At 37.1% G+C, this 24,759-nt stretch overlaps 1 protein-coding gene and 1 pseudogene across 2 annotated transcripts; both read right to left on the reverse strand.

Annotated features, from left to right (window-relative positions):
* Positions 1–18,922: 18,922 nt before the first annotated feature.
* XRI1 (x-ray induced transcript 1) lies at positions 18,923–21,738 on the reverse strand. Of its 2 annotated transcripts, none has more exons than XM_088896812.1 (9): positions 21,598–21,738; positions 20,945–21,000; positions 20,742–20,858; positions 20,494–20,633; positions 20,125–20,188; positions 19,942–20,041; positions 19,815–19,855; positions 19,636–19,719; positions 18,923–19,545 (listed from the first exon to the last, which is right to left on the reverse strand). In XM_088896812.1, the coding sequence occupies exons 1-9, from the start codon at positions 21,600–21,602 to the stop codon at positions 19,268–19,270; spliced, it is 885 nt and encodes a 294-aa protein (XP_088752938.1). In that variant the 5' UTR covers positions 21,603–21,738; the 3' UTR covers positions 18,923–19,267. The 2 variants fall into 2 exon arrangements, with proteins under 2 accessions (XP_088752938.1, XP_010241416.1); XM_010243114.3 differs by having other exon boundaries at positions 20,736–20,858.
* Positions 21,739–23,887: 2,149 nt separating this feature from the next.
* Positions 23,888–24,551, reverse strand: LOC104586034 (3-ketoacyl-CoA synthase 12 pseudogene; annotated as a pseudogene).
* Positions 24,552–24,759: the final 208 nt, after the last annotated feature.

Here is a 24,759-nt window from a genome sequence, read left to right on the forward strand (position 1 = left end):
TGCATGGTGATGTTGGGCCGGTTAGTCCTTTGACATGGGATATTTGCATGAAAATTGCCATAGGAATGGCACAAGGGTGTGATATTCTATCTATCTTATCTTCAATTTCTTCATTTTTCTTTCTCTCTTGATTATAATCATCAATCATCACTAAAACAATTACTTTTAATTTTAAATGCATTGCTTAATGGGCTTATTTGTTAATTTGATTGACCTATTTAAGCATAACTTTGAAACTTTAGTGTGCAAATCTGGTCATTTTCTGAACTATTAATTGTAGGACATTTTTCCATATTGTATCAAATTCTTTTTAAGAGGTCATAGTGTGGATTAATGTGTTTAGTTTTTGTATGTGCTTGTTTACAAATCCATCATGGGTATTCATGGTCAGAATGTTTGTATGTGTTTGGTTTTTTTCAATATTGTCTCCCCAATTGATTATTCTAGACACCATTAAATTATAAAACAATTTCTTTGTTTTCGTTCACTCCAATTCTTTTTGAGTTCATTTGTCAACAGCATTCCCTGTGAATACATTTCAGTTCTATATAAAATGTGGCATTATTCACCACTAAGTAATTGGTGAAATAGGCAATACTAGAATAAGACATTTTATAGACACCTAAAGTTTATATGTTTAAAGACCAGTTGAAGATACGAAGAGAAGTTAAGAATTTTCTTTTAAGCTAATATAGATTCAAGAACATGTGGAAATATGCAAATATGTGGTCTCAACCAATGCAAATACCTAAGGCTTTATTTGGAATGAGTGTAAATACCGGTTCAGTGCATTATTGCATCCGGGATCACAATTGCATGCATTTGGAAATGTTGCAAAAACACCTCTAAGATCGATGTAAAATTGCGAACATGCCATGGTTTACATTGATATTGGGGTGAAAACTACTTCGATTTTTACGAAGTAAAAATTCACGTTAATAGGCTATGAATTTACCCTCGTCCACCAGAACGGCGGTCCGAGTAACAGCTATCTGAGATCTCAGAGTTCGAGCATCCGAGTGTCTATCTGAGCATTTGAGCATCCGGCTATGCGCAAGGAGAGCATCATACTTACTCCTACCACCTGAGAACTCATGGTTGGATTTTCCGATATCTAAGTTTCTGTGCCAAAGACTTGAAATCTAGACAACGGAGATTTGAGAGACAACAAACCTCTTGTTTCAACTCGTTCTATTACTGGTGAGGTTTCTTATTCATTTTTCCATTTGACCTATCAAATAGATGCTGATATACATTTTTGTTTCTTTAGTTTTTCTCTTCTTCGAAGCTTGTTCAACCTTATCATTTTCAGATCCCCCTTCAACGTACCCATTTCTAAGACATTCTTGGACCGCCTGAAAGTAAGGACTTCATTTTTTTTCGTTTTTGTTTTGTGTTTTCATTTTCTCAATATGATCTGTAGTTTTTACAGATTTGGAAAATTTTTCCCGTATCTTGTAGTAACATTTATAGATGTATATGGTTTTTTTTTTTTTTTTTTTTTTATCTATTCAACATTTCCCCTACATTTTATAACATAGTTATTATCAGATCTATAAAATATTTCCTCTGTATCCCCTACATTTTATAGTTAAATATGTACTTGATTTAGGAGGCTTTGTAGCGTTTCCAAAATGGTTTGGGTGACTTCATAGTTAAATAACCCTGATTAGCTCAATTAGCGATTGGAAGTCATTTTTCTTCTATTTTATGGTTTAACCATCTATCTTCTTCTGGTGGGGTTTCTGATTAGATGGAGAGCTTCTGATTTAATAGATTTTGTTAGAGCTTCTGATTTAATATATATTTTGTTATCTTTGTTTATTGTTTTTTCCTGTTGATTTGTCCATTTGTTGTTTGGGAATCTTTTTTCTTTTCTTTTCTTTTGTGGTTTAACCATTTGCCTTTTGCTGGTGGAGTTTTTTATTAGACGTAGATAGGAGGGTGTGGATGGATGAGACAAAAAGCATCGATGTGCCATAGGTGTGGGGTCTGTTGAAATCAGACCTGTTGTGGGTTGTATAAGGATCCAAGGATAAAGAAACATAAATTTGTGTGCTGTAAAGAAATCATAACAACATGATAAAATTTGGACCAAGAGCTATATATGCAAAAATTGAATTCAAGCATTTTGAAGAACATAAAAGAGAAGTAAGAGAGGATCAAACATACTTCCAAGGAAAGACTCAATTCAATTCAAATATAGATTTGAATCCATAGGTGGGTCTACCCTTAAAACTTATTCTTAAAATAGAAAAGAAAACTCCTCCTGTCAATAGAATTACCATATTATTCCCCAAACTATACATGATTCACAAGATCTTGGTCACACTTGAAATTTCCAATGGCTTTGGGAAACAATAGTCCAAGGGGACATATAGGAATGGTGTGGATGGAAGGTTGAACAGGTAGCCGATCCAGAGGATCTTGGAGCAATTTAAACTATCCACATTATCCCTCTAGACAGCAAAACATGGCAACTCATGTAGGGAAGCTCCTGACTTGACCTCTCTAGCAAATAGAAAGAAAGGTAACCCAGAGGCCTATACAAGGGTGCTTTATTGGGAGATTGAACTGGTGGATAAACCATGGATTCTCCAATTTGTTAATGGTTCAGATTAGCTACATCATCACTCCTTGTGGAACAAATATAGTAGGTTTGTGTGGAACTTTACTTAAGCCAATATGTAGGTATGCATGATCAATCCAAGCTCACAAGACATCATGTCAATCTCCTTTAATTAATTAAAAATGGCACAACAAATCACTTGTTCAAGCCGATTGATTGTTGCGAAGGGCAATCAACTATATAGTTAAATGAAAGATTGGAGGGGCAAAGAAGCTGATCATATACATGTTACATAGAAAAGAAAATTCAGGAAGAGAATCTTCGTCATTTGTCATTACACTTTTAATGAATGGGAAACTATATCTAGCTGGTGCCTGTTGGTTAAGACCTGTTCTTGGTGACAATTATGTAGAAAATAGGATTGCCATTTTATTTGGAGGTACTTGTGGTTAGTTTTATAATGGTGATCTGAAAAGCATTACACAACTAAGCTTTATTCCAACTATTTGAGTTTGGCTACAACAGTCTATAGTAGTCTTTCTCTGCCATTTCTACTATTTCTAAGGGCATATCCTCTATTTAAGAATAAATCAATATGTTTCGCTCTATTTCAAATCACATTCTTATTAGCCTTCATTTGGCCTTTTAGAACTTCATGCATGTGAAAGAGGATTTCAATGGAAGTGATTATATTAAGTCCATTTCAATAGGCTTGAGTGAAATCACAAAGAAAAGTCCAAGAAGATGGTTCATTTTCCACTTCCAGAGTATACTTGGTTATGCATTTGATAACTAATGTTTTAGAAAATTTCAGTTATCTTGTTCTGATCAAATCTAGGCAGAAAAATAGAAATAAAACTGCCTCCAAAATCTATAACTAAAAAGCAGGGCCTTCAAAAAACCTCAGTTTAAATAGAATAGCCGTAATAACTCCATGTATGTATAAAGTTGGGTTATTTTCAGTGCTTTATTCAGTTTTTATTTATCTTAATGATTATTTGTTGTTTTGGGGAAACTGTTTCAAGGAAAAAAAAAGGCTTAAGAAGGTGTCTCTCTTTGTTGGTTTCTGATAAAAAAACACATGAATCTTCAAAAGCCATTGTTTACCACTTTGAGGAACTAAAAGAATGGAATGGAAATGGTATGGAGACCAAGTACTTTAAAGATTTCATAACTTTATGCGAACCTTATAGAAGGTGCAATAGATTTTAGATAATCATAAAATAGGCATAAAGATTCATGGAAACTAAGGATTGTTTGATAATGGCTGAAACTGAACTGAATGACTTTTTTTTTTGTGTGTTTTAATGATTAAGTAGGTTGTGAGCTTTTTAATTGCTACATGGCATGTTGCATTGATTACTATTTTACTGACACTTTATTATATGACTAATTCACCCATGAAAAACAATGATCCATTCAATTCAGCCACATCAGTTGTTGTTAAGGGCCCCTAAATATGCAAATAAAAGTAACCATTTGAAATAGGGTAAAACTAGGATTAGAGCCAAATGTCTATTCTACTGCACATTTAAAGAATTAATGAAGCACATTATGATTTTACTTTTGATCAAAAACCTAACGGGTCTACACACATCTCTCAAACCCCATAATCCCCTAGCTTTGGCTGTCAATTGATGCTTTTCATCAAATGCTTTAGCTTTATTCATGGCATCTTGTCCAATAGCTGAGCCTTTAGCCAGCATGCTTGCAACAACATCCTGATCTTTACTAACATATATCCATCCATTTCTAGAACTGCTTTTAGTCCGTGACAAAGATAGAAATACACATTCACAAGATTAACAGCAAAAACAAAAAAAGCAAGAAAATCGAGGTGCCTACAAAGTTATGGGGTAAAAGCCTGAAACACTCAAAATTGCATTAACCATGACAGACTTGCAAACTTAGAAAATAGAAATATTGTTTCCATAGGCATGATCATAATCAGTGTACCAAAGGCATGATCATGATCACAATTATTCATTTCTAAATCCCACTTCAGCCATATGATGACTAGATATATACACGCATAGATATTTTTTTACGAGTGAGATAGACAGATGTAGAAAACAAGGATACAAATCTCTAATTCCTAAATCCTGGATATGATTTTTTAATGCGATTTATCAAAACATATCATTCTATATATTTCAAGAGTTCATTCTCATGTTGGGCATGTATCATGTTTGGTATAGGTATCATGCCACCACAAAACAATCTTTACAGTTTATTCCCACATGCAAAATGAATATAAACTTTAATTGTTGAGCACAAGCAAAATGAAACCAGCCCCAAACTTTAATTGTTGAGCACAAGCAAAATGAATACCTTAGTGACCATAATGGCCACTTTTGGTGGTTTAATTCAAATCACTAGCAATAGATCCGATTATGTAGCTTTGAAATGATTATTTTGTCCTTTCTCACCTTTGTTTTGTATCAGGTGGTAGGGTTTCATGTATTGTTATTGATTCAAAGTCAGGTATATTTGCAGTTGTAATCACCATGGTAAGGTGGAGGTTGATCAGTCTCCGAAAGTCCGGAGGTGGCGGTCGGAAAAGAGAGAGGATGTGGGGAACAAAAGAGAAGAGAGGAGAGAAGGGAGTTGCTTCTTGTGAGAAACCCTATGTCAGAATTATGATTGTGTTGTCTCCCTAGGGAAGAATTTCTCTCCCCCTTTTATAGAGAGAGTTAAGGCTATCAGGGAAGGAGTTATTTCCTATTAGGAAAGAGGATTTTTCCTGTTAGGAAAGGAGGTCTTGTTAAGGATCATTATTAGAGAATCCCTTCCCTTCTGGATTCTCTTCGTACGTGACCTTATTGTACTGACGTTGTGTGCGTAACATTATCGTTTGGTGTGCGTACTTGCATGCGTAATTAAAAGATGCACGTTATAGCCAGTATTTATTCCTGATCTACCGTGATTCCGCAGTTCTTTGTAATGGTGTCGGGTTCATCGCAATTTTACTTGTATTCGGGTTCATCGGAAATCCGTGTGTCCGGGGTTCATCGCAAACCCGCACATGTCTTAGCTTTATCGCAGATTCGCACTAGCCGAAGTTCATCACGACTTGTCCCTAGTATGAGTTCATCATAATTGCAGATCTACGATGAACTCATGCAAATGTGCGATGGGTTCTGGATTCATCACAGGTGTTTGTGTAGTGTTGGTTTGACACTTTTCGAACTGAACTAATCCAGTCGACAGTACTGTTATTTATATTAAAGTACAGTACAATATTACATGAAATGACTGGGATGCCCCTGATTAGTGATGGGACACCCAGACAACTTAAAACACTAAACAGACTTAGGCCCATTAACACAAGCCCAGTACATAACAACTTAAACTCAAATACAGGCTAATAAGAACTCTTAACAACCGAACCATCAATACATACAAAACCTTCAACCTAACACTCCCCCTCAAGCTAAGCATGGATGTCAATCATGTTTAGCTTGCCAAGAAGGTCCATGAACTTTACTGCAGCTAACCCTTTAGTCAATACATCTGCAATTTGCATCTCAGGTGGAGTATAAGGAATGCAGAGTTCTCCTGAGATTGTCCTCTCTCTAACAAAATGTCGATCAATCTCAATATGTTTTGTCCTGTCATGTTGCATAGGGTTATTTGCAATGTTGATGGCAGCCTTGTTGTCATAATACAGTCTGAGAGGACCCTCAACTTTAATGCTAAGCTCATTAAGAAGGGTCCTGAGCCATAGGAGTTCAGCAACCCTGTAAGCCATAGCTCGATATTCTGCTTCCGCACTTGATCTAGCAACTACATTCTGCTTTTTACTGTGCCATCTGACTAGGTTCCCTCCCACAAATGTACAATATCCTGAAGTTGATTTTCTGTCTCCAACAGAACCAACCCAATCTGCATCAGTATAAGCTTCAATTTCAATTTTATTGTTTTTCCTGAATAGAATTCCCTTTCTTGGGCAAGTCTTCAAGTACCTGAGAATCATTTCAACTGCTTTCATATGAGGGACCTTTCGAGAGTGCATGAATTGACTGACAACATGTACAACATAAGCAATATCTGGCCGAGTAAGAGATAAGTATATCAGCTTCCCTACCGGTTTTTGGTATCTCTCTCTATCACAGTAGTCATCCCCTACTGATTCTTGTAGGCCATGATTCTGTTCTATTGGAGTATCTACTGGCCTACACCCCATCATGCTTGTTTCCTCTAGGAGATCAAGAACATAATTCCACTGGCATACTCTTGACTTAGTAACTTCAATCCCAAGAAAATATCTCAAATGGTCCAAGTCTTTGATCTCAAACTCCGAAGCTAAAAACTCCTTCAGTCTTTTTATCTCTTCCAAGTCATTCTCGGTAATCACCATATCATCCACATAAACGATGAGTGTTGTAAGTTTGCTATCCCGTCTCCTTATGAACAAGGTATGATCCACACTGCTCTGAGTGTACCCCACTTTCTTCATAGCCTCACAAAGCCTCTCAAACCATCCACGAGGAGACTGCTTCAAACCATATAATGCTTTCCTCAGTTTACACACCTTTCTACCAAAGTCATAGCCTGGTGGAGGTTTCATTAATACCTCTTCATGAAGATCACAAGGCATTCTTCACATCCAGTTGATGAAGTCCCCATGAAAAATTTGCTGCTAGTGACAATAGAACCCGAATTGTGTTGAGCTTTGCTATTGGGGCAAAGGTTTCTTTGTAGTCAATTCCTTCTTTTTGAGTAAATCCCTTTGCCACAAGTCTGGCCTTGTACCTTTCAATGGACCCGTCCTCCCTATTCTTTACAGTAAACACCCACTTGCACCCAGCAATGCCCTTTCCCTCTGGCAGATCCACTAATTCCCATGTTTTCGCTTTCATTAGGGCTTTCATCTCTTCATTCATAGCTTCTTTCCACCTTGGATCAGACACTGCCTTTGAGTACCTAGAAGGAACACATACAGAGGAAAGAACAGACACAAAGGAGTGATAGGCAGGAGATAAATGTGAGTAAGAAACAAAATCAGCAATGGGGTGCAGGGTGGTACAAGAACAGATAGGCTTACGAAGAGCAATAGGAAGATCCAAATCAAAAGTATGTAGGTCAGAATTACCTTAAATTGCAGAGACAGATTGATCTGAGTCCAACTGGTTGCTGTCATGAGGTTGAGGGCCCTTTTTTCTTCTGTTGTATGTTAGTATCTCTTTTTGTTGCCTACTGGAGCCTTCAGGGACATCTGCAGCATCAGGAGAAGTAACCGGCACAGTGGGAGCCTCACTAGGTTGACCCAGAATGCCACAACTAGGAGTAGCAGAAGTGGATGGAAGGCCCGAGGCAGATAGAGGAACGAAAAAGGAGGAGAATGAGAATCCTCTTCCATCCCACTAGTCTCCCCCTGAAGAGGATTTTGAGAAGACTGAAAATAGGGTTGAGACTCAAAAAAGACCACATCTCTAGTGACATACTTTCTCTTGGAGACAGGATCATAACACTTGTACCCCTTCTGTGTAGGAGAGTACCCCAAAAATATTCCCTTCGTAGCCTTAGGATCCAACTTGGTCTTCTTTGGATCCTTCACATGTATGAAACATATACAGCCAAAGACCCGTGGAGGGAGAGGAAAGTCTGGAAGACTGGAACACAAAACAGAGAAAGGGGTTTTCATACCCAATACCTTAGATGGCATCCGATTTATCAGATATGATGCAGTAAGTACAGCTTGAGACCAGTATTGGTTGGGAACTTTGTGCTAGAATAGTAAGGCTCGAGCTGTCTCAAATAGATGTCTATTCTTGTGCTCAGCAACCCCATTCTGCTGAGGGGTATTAGCACAGGATGATTGATGTAACATGCCAACATCTTCCATGAATAAGTTCAAAGATTTTTCAAAATATTCAGTAGCATTATCTGACCGGAATTGCTTAATCTTCTTATCAAACTATGTTTCAATCATCTTGCAAAAAGCCATAGTTATCCGTGGTACTTCATCTCGCCCTTTTAACAGATAGATCCATGTGCATCGAGAATAGTGGTAAATAAAACAGATAAAGTAACGGAAGCCATCAATGGAAACAATGGGTGAAGGGCCCCAAACATCAGAATGAACCAAATCAAAAGGAGCTCGAATTTCATTACTGGAAATTGGATAAACAGTTCTACATTGTTTTGAGTTTTGACATACTTCACAAATTAAACTCTGACTTGAAATGCCCTTAAATAATTCAGGAAACAACATTTCTAATGAAGAGAAAGACAAATGACCTAGCCTAGCATGCCACAGATGCAACCTAGCTATTGACTCCACACTCTCCGGACTACTAGCAGCAGATGCTTGTAAGACTGAACCGATGTCTGCATCAAAATAGTAGAGGCCTCCATACTCATGACCGCTCACAATCGTTCTCCTTGTCAATCTGTCCTGAAAGACACAATGAGTAGGAAAAAATGTTATACTACAGTTCAAATTTTTGGTAAGTTTTGAAATAGACAAAAGATTTGAGGTAAGACTGGGAACATGTAGAACTGATTTAAGAGATATGTCCTTGCTTAGGTCAATCACCCCCTTTCCAGAGATGGTAGAGAAAGACTCGTCAACAACTCTCATCTTATCCTGACCAGACAACAAATGATATGAAGAAAATAAGGAGGACATATGTGTCATGTGGTCAGTTGGACCAGAATCAATAACCCAAGAAGTAGAGCCAATAGAGCTAGTTGCACTAAAGGCAGAGACTGTACCTAATCTAGCAAGAGAGGTGGAAGCAAAAGAATTATTCCTTAGACAGACTAATGCCCGACTAAGGACCTCTACCTCACTAGCAATGAAGCCCAAAGCACCAGCTCTAGAGGAATCAACAACCTACCCCATAGGAGAAGAAGACACTATTGGTATATTCTGTGAGTTGTCACCATTGTTGTTGGTGACAAGATTCCCACTTGCCGCATAACCCTTCTGTTGTTTCTTGTCCTTTCTCAATGCAGCTGGCTTTAGGTGAGGATACAGGACCCAACACTTTTCTTTTACATGTCTCTCACCACCACAATGAGTGCACTTAAGGTGCTTCTTGTCTGGATGTCTGTTTCCCTTAGTGGAGACCAGGGCTGAATGTTCTCCAAATTGTTCAGTTGGTTGAGTCTGAGAGTCAACTTGCATATCCTTTCTCCTGACTTCTTCATTCCTCACCAGATAATAAACATGGTGTAACTCGGGCAATTCATCTCTCCCTAGAATTTGTGACCTTATACCCTCATACACTGGGTCCAGGCCAGCCAAGAACTTAAAGGCTCTGCTCTCTTCAATCTGCTTATCATGTCTCTCCTTGTCCCTAGCATTTTACCAATCCAATATCAAGTGATGGTCAAGCTCTTCCCGAAGGCCTTCCAGGGTTGCAAAGTATGTTGCAACTGTCATATCGCCTTGCCTTAGGGCCGCAATGTCTTGATTCAATCTGTAGATTCTAGCATTGTTTTTCTTCTGTCCATAGGTCTTAGATACCTTTTCCCAAATTTTGGCTGTTGTAGGAAAGTGATGAACAGTCCTGGCAACCCGAGGAGTTATAGAGGCAAGCAACCAGGACATAACTGTGGCATTCTCCTTGCGCCACACAGCATACTCAGCACTGCCAACCTCAGGTTCCTTCCTGTTCCCATCTAAGTAGTCCGTGAGATCACGAGAAGTAATAAAAAGCATTGCAGACACGGACCAATCCCTGAAGTTGTACTCATCTAGCAACACACTTGTAATCTGCAAGCTGTGCAGATTAGGGTTTTCCAGATTTGAAGACCTTGCAACAGGTCTATTGTCCCTAGAAGAAACCTCTCTGGATACTGAAGACATCTTGACTGCAGCCTCAGTGTAGATGGCACTGTTTAAGACTAGCCGAAGTGATCACAGTGCTGAAAGAGAGACTAGTTGCAGAGTTGAAGAAGGTTCTGACAGCTCGCAACACTGTTCCAGACTTGCCGAGACTGTCACAGTTCTAAAGCAGTTCAGTTACAGCAGCAAATGAGGTGTTCTGGGCTGGTAACCGACCTGAAACTAAGGGCTCTCCACCACTATGCTATGTAGACTTCACTTGAGCTTCGAGTACTACAACTGTAAAGAGAGTTCTCCCCCTTACGGCTACTGCTAGGACTATTGAAATCAGTCCTCAACTAGGTCTGTCCTATACAGACCTCTCTTGGTAGCTGAATAGCTACTATCTACTAGAAACAGTCTAGTAGGACATCAGCGTCTGGGTCTTACTTCCCTTACGCCCTACAATCAAGGGAAACCCTAGGTTCGAACCTTGTTTTGTTCTCCTACAACCCTAGGGTTTCACAGCAGCAACCCAGAAAAAAAAGGAAAAGAAAGACAACAAGAGAGAAGAGATGGTGTCGGCTGTAACCAGGAAGGTGCTTAATGCTCTGATACCATGAAAGCTAAAGTGTTGTAGCTGAAGCAGTAGAAGAGAGGAGAAGACCAAGAGATGCTGAGAATGTCGAACTGAACTAACCCAGTCGACAGTACTGTTATTTATATTAAGGTACAGTACAATGTTACATGAAATGACTGGGATGCTTCTGATTAGTGATGGGACACCCAAACAACTTAAAACACTAAGTAGACTTAGGCCCATTAACACAGGCCCAGTATATAACAACTTAAACTCAAATACAAACTAATAAGAATTCTTAACAGCCGAACCATCAATACATACAAAACCTTAAACCTAATAGTATCTTACTGTAGTCACTTTCTGTTTAGATCATATATATGATTATTTAAGTTAGAATATAGGGCTTGACTGTTTGTCTGGGTTGGTTGGCTGCTACCGCATTTGTTTGTGAATCCTTTTCAGTATGGATTGAACTAAGGTAATTGTTTTCTTTGAGCAAGTGGGTAGTTTCATATGTAATTGTTTGTGACAGAGAATTAATCTTTTAATACATGATTGAAAGAACCATCATTTCCAAAAACAACAATTGTACAGAAAGAATTAAAAGGACCATTTAGTGTATAAGATACAAGGGGAAATAGAATATTTCATTGCCAAAAACAACAAAGTTTCAGTAAATCAGTCATATCAAATAAGTTAATTTGTCCATATTGCGTTCATCCTAAAAGGACGAATATTTGCTAGTTCTAAACAACTTGCATTGTACCATGTGGTGATTATACTTGGAAAAAAAAAACATGGAGGAGTCATGTCATCATGACAACGATAAAATTCTGTTAAAAGGGTTTATGGCCTGAAATTTGTTTGAAATCTCTTTGTATTTTTAATGTTTTGTTTACATAATGTTTCTGTTAAATTTTAGACTAAATTTGGGTACGTACGTTAGTTGTTAGCTTGATTAATCATACACATAATTCTATTTTTAAATATTAATCTGCAATTTAGGGTACATGTGATTCTCAAGACTAAACATAAAGGAATCTCCTACATGTAACTACGTACAAGGAACTGAACAAGAAAAGCGATGGTTATGACTCAAGCTGAAAAGAATAATCTGTTTGAACCCTAGGATGTGTTTTTCTTTGATAATACACATTAAAGGGTTCATCAAGATCAAGGACCGACATTGGATTAGCATAGTTGTCTGTGATTGGTCTCACACCAAAGTTAGGCAAAGAGAGACTCGAATCCCATAGTACTCATGGCTGTATTTTCTGATCCTGGGTTCCTCACAATGAACAACCCATCTCAGATAGATTAAAATTTTACCCAGTATGTAGGGGTGATTTACCATTGACTGACTTACAACATTAGTCACAAAAATATGTTTAATAAGATTGACTTGCCATTGATGGGCAGTTTGGTCATGAAAATTGCATTTATGCTGATGTGAGCAACTTTTGTTAATATAAAAAACTCGCTGATATGGGGTTTTTTTGACGTTTTGAAAAAATATGATGAATTCAAGAGAAATGCTGATATGGTGAGTTTTAGACAATTTCTCTAAAATGTACAGATTTAAGTTATTCATAATAAAAAAAAATCACAGACAAAAAAATACAAAATTATCGGCCACAGCAATTATTGTGTATTGCACTTGCACCTGTGACCTGGTGACGAGATCAAGAGGGTCAACAGCCCAACTCCCTAGGTAGGTAGGACAGTTTTTTAACAAAAGAAAACTGGACGTAAAAATAGGAGACGGTGACAGTTCAAATGGTTGAACCAGAGTTGAAAATATTGTATAAACCTAGACCTATCTTTTGATATTGGACCGGTCATGATTGTAATACTGGTTCAATTCTAGCCCAATTCGGCAGGGGTTGTAGTCTAACAAGGGACCATTGCGCGGGAGAATTTAAACAGTGCACTACTGTCGATCAGGTGAGTGACGATATTGAATCTGACTGCCTCACCAATTAAACATGTGGCTAAAAGTCTAAAGCCCTAGGGCTCAGTTTGGAAAGATTATATTTTTGTACTTTTTTCAATTTTTTTTTAGGTATTTGGTGATACACACCACTAATAATCCATTCTTTCTAAAGTCAATGATTGTGGGAATTGAACCTGCATCTATACCGGAATGAACCCATAACATACCAACTGAACCAAAACCAACCACCCTTCAATTGAACCAAAACAAACAGCACTTCACAACTGAGAGAACTTTGCCTCCTATTAAATTGTAGGTATAATCACCTTTTCACGGTGGATTTAAAACCACCTCAACGAGTATTAAGAAATTTTGACAAAGACAAAGAGGTGTGAATTCGTTATCCACAGTTGAAACTGTACGGTACCTACACACCCAAGGTTTTTTCGATCACAACTACGCTCAAATTTTGGCCAATTTTGAATATGCCATATAAAATTTTGGACCCAATCAAAAGTTGGGTGGAATTGGAATCCCATTCCCATTTTTGTTAGAAATAGGAGTCAGGAATCGGAATCAGAATGGGCTATTCCGATTCCAACTGTTTGGTTGGGTGGAATCGGAATCCCATTCTCATTCTTGTTGGAAAGGATTTTCCCATTTGAGAGAATGGCCATTCCCTCTCCCTCTCCCTTAGGAACAAAATCTCATTCCTAATGATTCTAATTCCCATTTGCATTCTTATCTGAACCAAACAAATTATGGGAATGAACCATTCCGATTTCAATTTCAGAGGATTTCAATTCTGATTCTGACTATGAACCAAACTGACCCTTCTTTATGCAGGAGTGCCCATGATTCCATTTCTAAAGTTCTCTCATAATACTGGACTAATAGCAGTATACATCTGCTCCATAACCATAATAAGGCTGCAAACGGATCTTATCTATTGGATTTATATATATTAAAATCTAATTGCAATTGGATATTAAATAGTATAAATAAATTAAATTAAAAAATATGAATATTATATATTATTTATTAAAATAACTAAAAATGACTGTATTTCATGAACAAAATAAATTAAAAATTAATTCTATAAAACTTAAACATATGAAAATTTAGTAAAAGCACAACAATCAAACCAACTTTGCCAATAGACATAATATAAATTTGAGAGTGAGGTTTGGGACAATGGCTGGGTTGTTTCATTGAGACTTGGGTGACTAGGGTTCAAATTTTGGAAACAGCCTTTGTATGTGCAGGTGTAAAGCTGCGCACATCTAGATCTCCCCAAACCCAACATTGGCATGGACCTTGTGCACTAAGCTTCCCTTTATATGAGCTTATACATTTAAATCAAATTAAATTGGATCAGATCTGATAAAAGGTAGATTCATATTTGATCCGATTAAAAAATTTTATGGATCAAATTAAGATTACCCTTAATGGGTTCCATTTAGAATTTACATTTGGATAGTCAGATACCTTTTGCAACCCTACTCCATAAGTTGCTCTCCGAAGCCATGCTAGCATGATGAATCAAGATCGGGTGGGTGCATATTTTGATTTCAATTTGAATCAACCGTATAGAGAAAATAAAAGAGTGGCCCTGAATCCTGATTAGCTTGCTAGAGGCTAAGTCTCCTTACTCTGACATGTCATTGGTTGGTATGAGAAAATACTCAAACGACACATCAGCCCATCAGTGAGTTATATTTGTTAAGTAGAATCCAGCATGGGGGAACCCTTTTGGAGGAATTCTTTAGAGCCCAATCATTTTTTGGATTTTGAGAGGGAAGAAAGTTGGTCAATAAGATTTTGGTTCCCATTGACTAAGATACCAATATTCTTTTTCAGATTTATGTGAGATCAATGAAAATTTTATTTTCTATGTGGATAAGTGATATCCATCTCCCAGGTGGGTAAGTAATTTTTTCACCTACGGGTAAAGTTGTCAAAACTTGGATGGAACAAAATTGCCCCTTTTAATAATGACTTTTTATGGCTAAAACAATAATTGTTTTATTTATCTAAGAAATAAAATAATATGGGTAAATGCACTTGCATGAATAAATAGTGCATTTACCCGAGTAACTTCCCAAAAAGCAAACAGGGCCTTAGTTAAATAAGAACTAAAACCATCTGTGAATGGATTAACCAACGACCTCAACATCCATCTGCCATGTGAAAGTCTGAGGGTCTTCACATCCCAGACATCCAATTCTTATACTATTTCTTCAGTACTAAATGCTTAAAATATGAGAACCCTGCTAACTTGACAAAACATAAATAAATACACCATACAAGTAGATCAATATTAAAACCTTGTCAGTTGTCACCAACCAAGAATAACCAAATTCAGATCCGGACCGTTATATCGCTTTAAAAAATATGTACAACCAAATTGGAACAGTGCAATAACTCAGACCGCCCAATGCTCTCCTCACACAAGTCACAAAGCCCAAATTGGAACAGTGGAATAACTTCAGACCTAACAGTAACTTGTAAAGTATACCTTCTCATAAATAAGCTCATTCTCTGGTTTATTTGTAGTGTAAATGAGGAGAAAGTAGGGATGCAGTTGTTCCAATTCCTTTTGCACCACCTCTCATAGCTCATCTCATACTACCAGAGTCTACCACACAACCAGTTCCTGTTTCCTTTTTGTTTCAGGTTCTACTTATTTATATATTTATTTTTTGAAACCAACTTCTTATTAATTTTGTCAGGAGTAAAATAGGAAATAAATGATGTGGTCCCCTACTTGTATGGAAGAGAATGAAAGTGGGTATTGCAAATTTCCATTTCATTTTTTGGATGCAAAAAATAAAATGCATCGCCTATAAGTACAAACATAAAAGTGCACATTCACAAGTAGGGATGCAAATCCTAGCTGTATAAAACGCCTGCAAATTCAAATCCTTGAGAAGATCAACTCACCAACCCATCCAAACAATTTTAATGCTCAACCTCAACAAACCTATCCAAACAACTTTAATGCTCAACCTGACCAAGTAGGGATGCAAATCCTAGCTGTATAAAACGCCTGCAAATTCAAATCCTTGAGAAGATCAACTCACCAACCCATCCAAACAATTTTAATGCTCAACCTCAACAAACCTATCCAAACAACTTTAATACTAACCTGACCAACCTATCTAAACAACAAACCTTGGTGATTGCATGAAAGGAAAATATCTAAAACTAATGTAATCTTTACGCAGCTCCCATTTTCTCAGGTCATAAAGTTATCTTCATCATCATTAAAATTACTACCAGAATACACATAAAGCAACAAGAAAACACCTATAGAAATGACAAGAGGAAAATGCAAAAGAAACTAGTTAAATGGTTGCAAGCAAAAATGGTACAAGATGGTCAGAGAACTAGCTGCGAAACCATGAATCTCCTAGTCAAATTCTTTATTCATCAAGGTAGAACTCAATTAAAATATAGAGCAAAAGGCAAAGCAATACTGGGTAGAAAATTCCACTATTGGGGAATATAATGTAAATTGTTCTCATTATCACTTAAAAATTTCAGCTCTAGCACTTCAGATCCAGTAAATGACATCACTATTGCATGCCACATATACACAAGATGTGAAAAGAAAGCACATAAAAAACAGAAAGTTATAGCAGTTCAACGAGTTAAAAACAAATAAATCTTTGGACATTATCTAGATACAACACCAAGACAACAACTTGTATGGCTGATCAAACAAAAGTACTACTCAAGGGAACAAATATGCGGAATGACAACATAGCCAATCTACAGCACTCACAATGGGACAACAAAGTGTATCACTGGCGTAGTACAATATTTGCATCTGATTGCAATATTTAATTAAAGGAAGATGGTACGAAAAACCACAGTGAACTTAAATATTCATCATTACGCCAGCCATGGGCCTTGGAATCCAAGAATGCTGTCCTAGGACCCAGCACTGCAGCCACTTGAAGATTGCTATATAACCAGGAACAAATAAGGCATTACAAGAAACAGTTCCTAAGCCAATTATGTTCCTTCTTTACAATAAAAGTCCAATTAAGGCTTTTCATCCAAGCAAATTAAGAGTGTAACTATGGCCTTCAGTGTCATTTTAGCTCTTTCCCTTCAATGGGTGTATTATTTATTGATTGCCAGCATTCTAGCCATAAGATATAGCCTTAATTGCAGCCACTTGAAGAATGAAGATTGCTATATAACCAGGAACATATAGGCATTACAAGAAACAGTTTCTAAGCCAATTATAGATGTTCCTTCTTTACAATAAAAGTCCAATTAAGGCTTTTCTTCCTAGCAAATTAAGAGTGTAACCGTGGCTTTCAGTGCCATTTTAGCTCTTCCCCTTCAATGGGTGTATTATTTATTGATTGCCAGCATTTCTAGCATTCTAGCCATAAGGTATAGCTATCTTATAAATTTTTTCCATTAGTTTAGTTTGTTTGCTTAGTCACAAAGTACTAAATTTGAACACCTCTACTTCATCATCCACCCTGCTTTATGTTCTTGAAGACAACCTAATAAGTACAGAAAGAAGATAGAAACAAACTCTCACTATTCAGCTATAACTTAATTAAAGATGTCCCCCCCCGAAAGAGGTTCCAAAATTATGTTCTTCATTCACTACTTACTGTAAAACCTAAGAAATCTTAATTTTGTTCTTTTAGCTACCTCCAAAATGAGCCAGCCATGCTGGATTTTTCTTATTGACACTTATTTTTGTAGGGAGAGGTACCACTTCGTGCCTCTCTAAGGGTTGCTTGCAAGTGATTTTACTTGTCAAAAAAAAAAAAAATTGATCATTGGCACACTGGGACACCCAAAAGCCTATGGACTATAGAAAGTTAGGGATATAAAAACTTAGACCTGAGGGATCCACAAGTCAATCACATATCACCATTTCTAGTTTCTTAGTCACAATAACCAAAATTATGTCATCTACAAGCTACATGACAAAGCTGCTTCTATATGTATTCAATAACTCATCATTCATACTGAATACATATATGGCCTCAAATAAGGATTATCATGATACATTCGTCAAGGGTAGATATTCCCATTCAGTCTCAGTTATAATAAGTTATTGATAGAGACATTTGAGAAAGATCTCCACAAACGCCCAACCAAAATTATCTATAAACACATCAAATTCGGTTTTTTTTTGGTCGGGGGTAGGAGAGGAAGGGGGGATGGGGTCAGAGCAGGACTCTTAGAAGTTAGAAGAATGATCATCTCCTTGGAATTTTCAAAACACAATATCTCCAATGATTTATACCATGCAACGTAAGATCTTTTCTCTCTTTAAGAATCCAAGTGTAGAACTTCTCTCTTAGGTCCAAAGAAAAGGATTAGATTGGGGATTTTACAACTTCATAAGATTTTTCAGCCCACTAGATCTCTCATATGGAAGATATTTCTTGATTGCCAATGTATTTAACCTCTACTCCTATATTTCCCCTTCGCCGAATATTTACACAACTTTCAATCATAATGCAAATTTTAGTTGATAAACCTAGATGGACTTATACTTAATAGCATACTATGTTTCTCAGCAAATTTCTTGTGACTACATCAGTAAGTTTGATTTGTCCAGAAAATGAGAGAATGAGAAATATTCTAGAATTTGCCATGAAAACCCTAAAACAAGCATTTGGTCAGCCTAAGAAAGTAGATAAAACCCATTTCTCAAAAAAAAAAAAAAAAAAAAAGTGGAGAGAACCCACAATAGTGGGCCCCATCCCTGCAACTCTTTCGAAATTGCCATTTTTTGCCAAATTTAGCACTTTCAAGAAAAGAAATATTTTCTTTCCTCCTACCGTTTATCTTCTTCTAGTTTCTTTCACTTTCTTACATATAACAACCAAATGAACCCCATAAGACCAAGTTCTAGACAAGATTTCTTGTCATGATTTTCCAAGTCCTCAAACAGCCAAATCTCAACTTACTTTGGCCTTGAAAAGTCCAAACAGATCTTATAACAAACATCAAAGTAGCATTGCAAAATATGTGTAAAACTAATAAGGAGCACCAAGACATAACAAGGCCACAAGATTTACCAAGTAAAGGTACTCTGAACTTTGCACATTATGAAATATAGTGAAAGCACAATTATAACTTGCCAAAGCCAAAAGTGGGTAAAAGGATCTCTAAGACATTAAGATCCTTACTCTAGTTCTGAATTGCATACATAAACATCAGCTGTGATCTCACTCCTAGAAACCACTTGAATATAAACACATTGAATTGTTGGACGAATCCCAACAACTGTCCTTCAAAAAGCCCCAATGTCAACTTTTAAACTGGCCTCAGAAATTATACAAAAATAACCCTCACAACAAAAATAATGGAGAGAGAAGCCACAGAAAATGGGGTGGAAATAAAAGAAAACTTATAAGTTCAGCCTTTGGTTCTCATGATTGTAATGCTGCCTTTGCCTCCTTCCGTGCGAATTTTGGTTTTAACAACTACAGGCTTTCCAGAAAAAGCTGAAGTGGGGTAAGAAGCAGAAGAGTCATCATCAATATTGTGCTTTGACTTTGATGGTGGTGTGCGTATCCTTTGGTTTATGTCCTTCAGAGTTACATTTCCATGGATCCCACATGGTTTGATGAGGGCAAATGGATAAGCAACAGAAGAAGCAAGTTTTGTGGGCGTCCGCATGTACAATTTCCTTCCTATGTATGTCAAATAAGAACTCTAAAATTGATTCCTTTGAAATCTGAACAGCACAAACTAAAAATTAAAGACTGCAAACAGATCAGTACCTTTAAAAACATTCCGAGGAGATGGGGTCGCACATTCTTGCACAACATTAGGTTCTTCTACTTCAGGAGGGGTGTTGCAGAACTCTAGGGAGAAAAATATTATATGTCAAAAATTTTTAGTTAAGACACCATTAAATAAGTCTAATTATTGATTAATTGAATGAAGATATATGAAATACCTGAAATATCAAGTTGCTCATCAAGCAACCCAGACACATTGCTGCAGCCCATGCGCATCAAAAGAAAAATTATTCAAATGAAGGTGCAAACTGATTGCATAAAAATGTAAAGTTGAAAGAAGCATACATATCATCAGAGCTAAAATGCATCTCCGCATCATTAAAGCAATTGGCAAGCCACCCCTCACATGATTGATCCAGGCCCTCATTCCCAGAGGTAAACCTATCTACTTGCACCAATGAAATAATTAGAATAGCCTTCACTTCAGCTCAACAATATTCATGTGGCAACAGAAGTTATGAGAGAAACCTGTAAATTCTGAAATCCACTCTGAACTTTGAGGTAAAGCTTCTTCAATTGAATCTTCCCTATCCTGCACAAAAAGTGAGGAACATAACACCCCCATCTTGCATATCATATCCACTGTAATAATTAAGAATGGCATTTCTATAATAACAAATACAAGTATATCTATGTCTGATGGCATATCCATTATAGTGCAATCATATTTCAACCTACATTAAGGAAATAAGTATGAAATGCATCATTTTCCCTAATTTGGTGGTCAAATAAAACCCATATGAAAAAAAAAAAGTAAAACCAATAATGTACAGATAAAAAATAACAATAATTAACTATATGTAAAATTTTATCAATGAATTGTGCTGCTCCACTGACCTTTGATTTTACGAAGGCAGATGGTAACTCTTCATTACAAAAGCAAGGATCTATAACTTGAGTATTGAATTGTAGCATCCGCCGCCTCTTTGTTTGGGAAGTAGGCTCTCTATATTCCTCCAGTTCCTTGTTCACATTTTCTGAAATACATTCGTTCATATTAAGAAGTCAATATGCAATACAACTACACTTATAAACACAAAAGCAACAAATATTACAAAATAAAAAGAGGAATAACGCACTCCCACTTTCAGCAGCATGGTATGCTAAATCTCCACAAGCCTTTATTGGGGTTGCTTCATCAAACATGTAGGATAGATCTTCTTCATTCTGGCTCACATCATCCCATAGATAATGAGAGGTGTCTGCTCCAAACAAATTGACTGATTCCACATAAGATACCCTCTCAAAATGTTGTACGTCTAACAGAAGAAATATTGTGAGGACTTACCGAGATGAGAATCCTTTTGGATATAATATTCATCACTTTTCCATTCCCATGGCTCGCTATAACCATTTCATAGGAAAGAAAAAAGGAGAAGAAACAGATTGAGTCAATCAAACTGAAGCAGAACCCATAATTAATTAATACAATAAAGCTAAAACTAGAACAAATAAAAATGTGAAAATTACTTGGGTTCAATCTCCAGGCAGATCCATCGTGATAGAAACTTAACAAAATCAAATAGATGTTACAAACAAATACTGATAAAAGGAAAAAAAAAAAAGCGGGATTTGACTGTCTTAAAATTTTGAAGAGAAGAACAACGACCAAAAACAGAAAATAAAATATGAATAATCTCGGTTCAACTCACTAGTTACCGAAATCTTCATAAGCACAAACAAAATACTCAATCAACACCCAAGTAATGTAAGAAAAATGGGGAAATACAAAATCCCATTTAAGTCACTACTTACTACATTTCTCATCAACATCAAAGAAATGCAAGATTAACCCATCAAAATGCACGAAAAAAACTCACAATGCAAACAGTTTACAGCGAGTACATTCCAAGGAACGGCGAGATTTTCAGAGATTCAGCAGCAATTTCCAGAAAAATTTAAAACAAACAAAGTCAAGATGATCAAGAGTTTTAAACTTACTCCATTTTGTATTAGACCAACAAGATCAGTTTCCAGGGATTGTAACGTCGACTTAACTGTTGAATCGCCGGTTGAGTATGTATTGATCTCTGCTCCCTGCTGGAGTAAAACCCTAGAGCAGACTGCTTCGTTCTTCCCTCTTCAAGTAACTGTCATAAATAAAGGAGAGAGACGCATGCGTACCTGTGATTCGGTAGAGTAGGACTTGTTTGATCCGACCCGATATACGAAGATCCGAATCTTTACACGTAGCACGTGGCTAATTCCTCGGCTAAAATCTAGGTCAGGTTCGGCTTGGTGCCTGGTGGGATGTGGATTGTGTAAGCCAATGTAGAGTGTAGACTAATTTTAGACCCGCATCCGGTGGATAAAATGGATTCATATACAGCCCCCTTTTCTTTCAGGTCTAATTGCATTTCTAACTTATGGGGCTGTTAGGTGGCCTTTGATAAATTTAAAATCCGATATCTGAAAAGCTAAAAAGTAAAAATGATTTTATGCTATTGTTTGGGTTTAAAATCTAAAATGAAATAGAAATGATTTTTATGTTTTTTAAAGGCTCTAAAAGATAAAATCATTTGAATTGAGAAACATGTTCCAAGATGGCTCACATAATCCGAAAAAAAAAAGTTTTATTGATGAATAATTTAACCAAGCAAAGTTTTAAAATCCATTGTGGAAAACACTTATTTGGCATTGAACTTGTGCTGATTTTATGATTTTTAGGGCAATGAAACCAAACATAATTGTGATCATATAGTCGAGTCGGGTCCATGATACAAGATCTTAGCGACCATCCAAATTTGCTAAATCGCTCCATTTTGTATTCGGGTTTGGCCCGGACAGACACATACCTTTCGGGCCGTTGAGAAATCTTTTGGACCATTGACCAGCAGAGAGGAACGTTACTCTCGGAGTCACGAAAGGAGCACATATCCAAAAACACGGGTAGTGGCACATTGCTCAATTACTAATGGACCGTTGCTGCCCCATGTGAAATGGCATAAACGCCCTCGCCTTGGGATGTGTGCTCCTTTCCTGTTAAGATCGGCCGCGAGATGGGTTGACCTTAACGAGATGCTTGCAAACAACGACACCGTGCAACTCCTCGTGTTCTTGGATGCAGATAAGGTGGGACCCGTTAAAACATGTCCTTTCATACGGCCCACAGGATGAAGTTTCCAAGAATTGCTGCTCTTTTGTCTGCAACTCCAAGCAGTCAGGTTGTACAATTCTCAGTACATTTTAACATGAAGCCTTTTTCAAGTTTTAACCGTTGATCGCTTGTTCTTGTATGAGGATTAGCTTTTAATTGGGTCCCAGTTCATTCACTACCGGACCGGACGTAGAACCGGTTTGGCCAGTGGGTCGTAGGCTAAATGGTTTAATCGGTTCATTTGATTATTTAATTAAGGAAAATGTAATAACTAAAAATTTTAAAATAGCAGAAAATAGTTTTAAATTATCTTTATATGATGCCAATACGTGCTTTTCTTTAAAAGGTAATCATTTAAATTCGGCATATTATATTGGTGGAATCCATAATATTAAATTATTAATGCTTATAAAAGGTAGCCATTTAAATATTTTAATCTTTAAATCATCAATAAGTTAATGCACTTAAGGAAGTTAATAAAAACTCTTTCAAAAATTAAAGGGAAAATTATAGATAGCCACTCTACACTTAGAAGGATGCAATATTTAACCCCTAAAATTTTGTTTTGCGATAAAGAACCACCCCCCCCCCCCCCCCAAACATCTAGATTCCATTAATTTGCCCCTTAACCAGCTAATGGGGTTAACTTAAAATTAAATTAATAACTTGGCCATTTGAGATTTTTTGGACTGATAGGAACAAATATCAAAATGATGAGAATACCATTTTAAAGCATAAATCATTCTCAAGATGAACTTTGTTGATGAAAGAAAGTTGATAGAAACATGTGAGAGTTAGGATTTTAGAAAAAAAAAACAATTAAGGGTCCGTTTGGTTTGTGATTGGAATCGGAATGGGAATCCTTGGAATTGGAATCGGAATGGTCTAATTCCCCTACCTGTTTAGTTCAAACAGGAATCGAAATTAGATTCCGATTGATGCTGTTTGGTTCATCAAGAGGCTGGAATTGGAATCAGCCATGATTTCCAATTTTGCCCTTAATAAAAATAAAAAAGCAAAACATGCATGAAAATTCCAAAAAATACAGAAATTGCAGAAATTTTATAGGAAATGCAGAAATTATAATAATTTTGTAGCAAATTCAGAAAAATGCATGAAAATTTTGTAGCAAATTCAGAAATTTTGCTTGTAGCTATCCACCGCTTCTTCAAACATCTCCTCCGTCTCATTGTTAATCCACCCATACTCACTCATGAACGGACTGACTAGGGTTTTTGGAGGGTAATTACCAATAAAATCCTTCCACACGTTATCACCCTCCAAATCCTTAACAACCTCCAGAAGGCAGCTGTTGCATTTGAAACCTCCCCCGAAGCTGATCATCATCACCCTGTCACCTCTTCTTAACCTCTTCTTGGCCTCCTTGCTGGCTCCAAGTCGTACTCCGTCAGCCCCAAACTCTTTCCCACCCCATCGATAACCGCCTTTTCCGCCGGTGTAAAGGCAAAAATGGTCGACCCCCTTGTTGGCAGACGCGCTGTCCTTCTTGGGCCAAGGAAGGAGGTGTGTTACTATAACATATCGAAGCAGCTCCCTTAGCAGTAGCACCTTAGGTGCTAATACTCTGAGGTTCTCGAAAAAGGTACGAGTGGCAAATTTAGGGAGGTTCTTGCCAAGGTGAAACTCTAGTCTACCCGCGGCATCTTCCTTCTAAATTGCACATCCAAAAAGAAAAAAAAAAAAAGGAAACTAATAGCGGAATGGGAATCACATTCCGGGGGAGGGGGTCGGAAATGGCCATTCCCTCGTATGGGAAAATGACATTCCGCCTACACATTCTCATTCCGATCGACCAAACATCCGGAAATGAAATGATCCATTCCGATTCCAATTCCAGAGTCCTATTCCTTCGAACCAAACAAACCCTAAGTGAAAAGGGCAAAATGTTCTTACAAAATAGCAAAAAGGTAGTTTGGTGTTTTATAAATGTTGAACAAAACATCCCATATAAATGCCAACAAAGGGGCAAGGTGCAAAATCCAGAG

The sequence above is a fragment of the Nelumbo nucifera genome, chromosome 1 (genome assembly GCF_055504915.1).
Source record: "Nelumbo nucifera cultivar China Antique chromosome 1, China Antique-T2T, whole genome shotgun sequence".
NCBI classification, from domain to species: domain Eukaryota; kingdom Viridiplantae; phylum Streptophyta; class Magnoliopsida; order Proteales; family Nelumbonaceae; genus Nelumbo; species Nelumbo nucifera.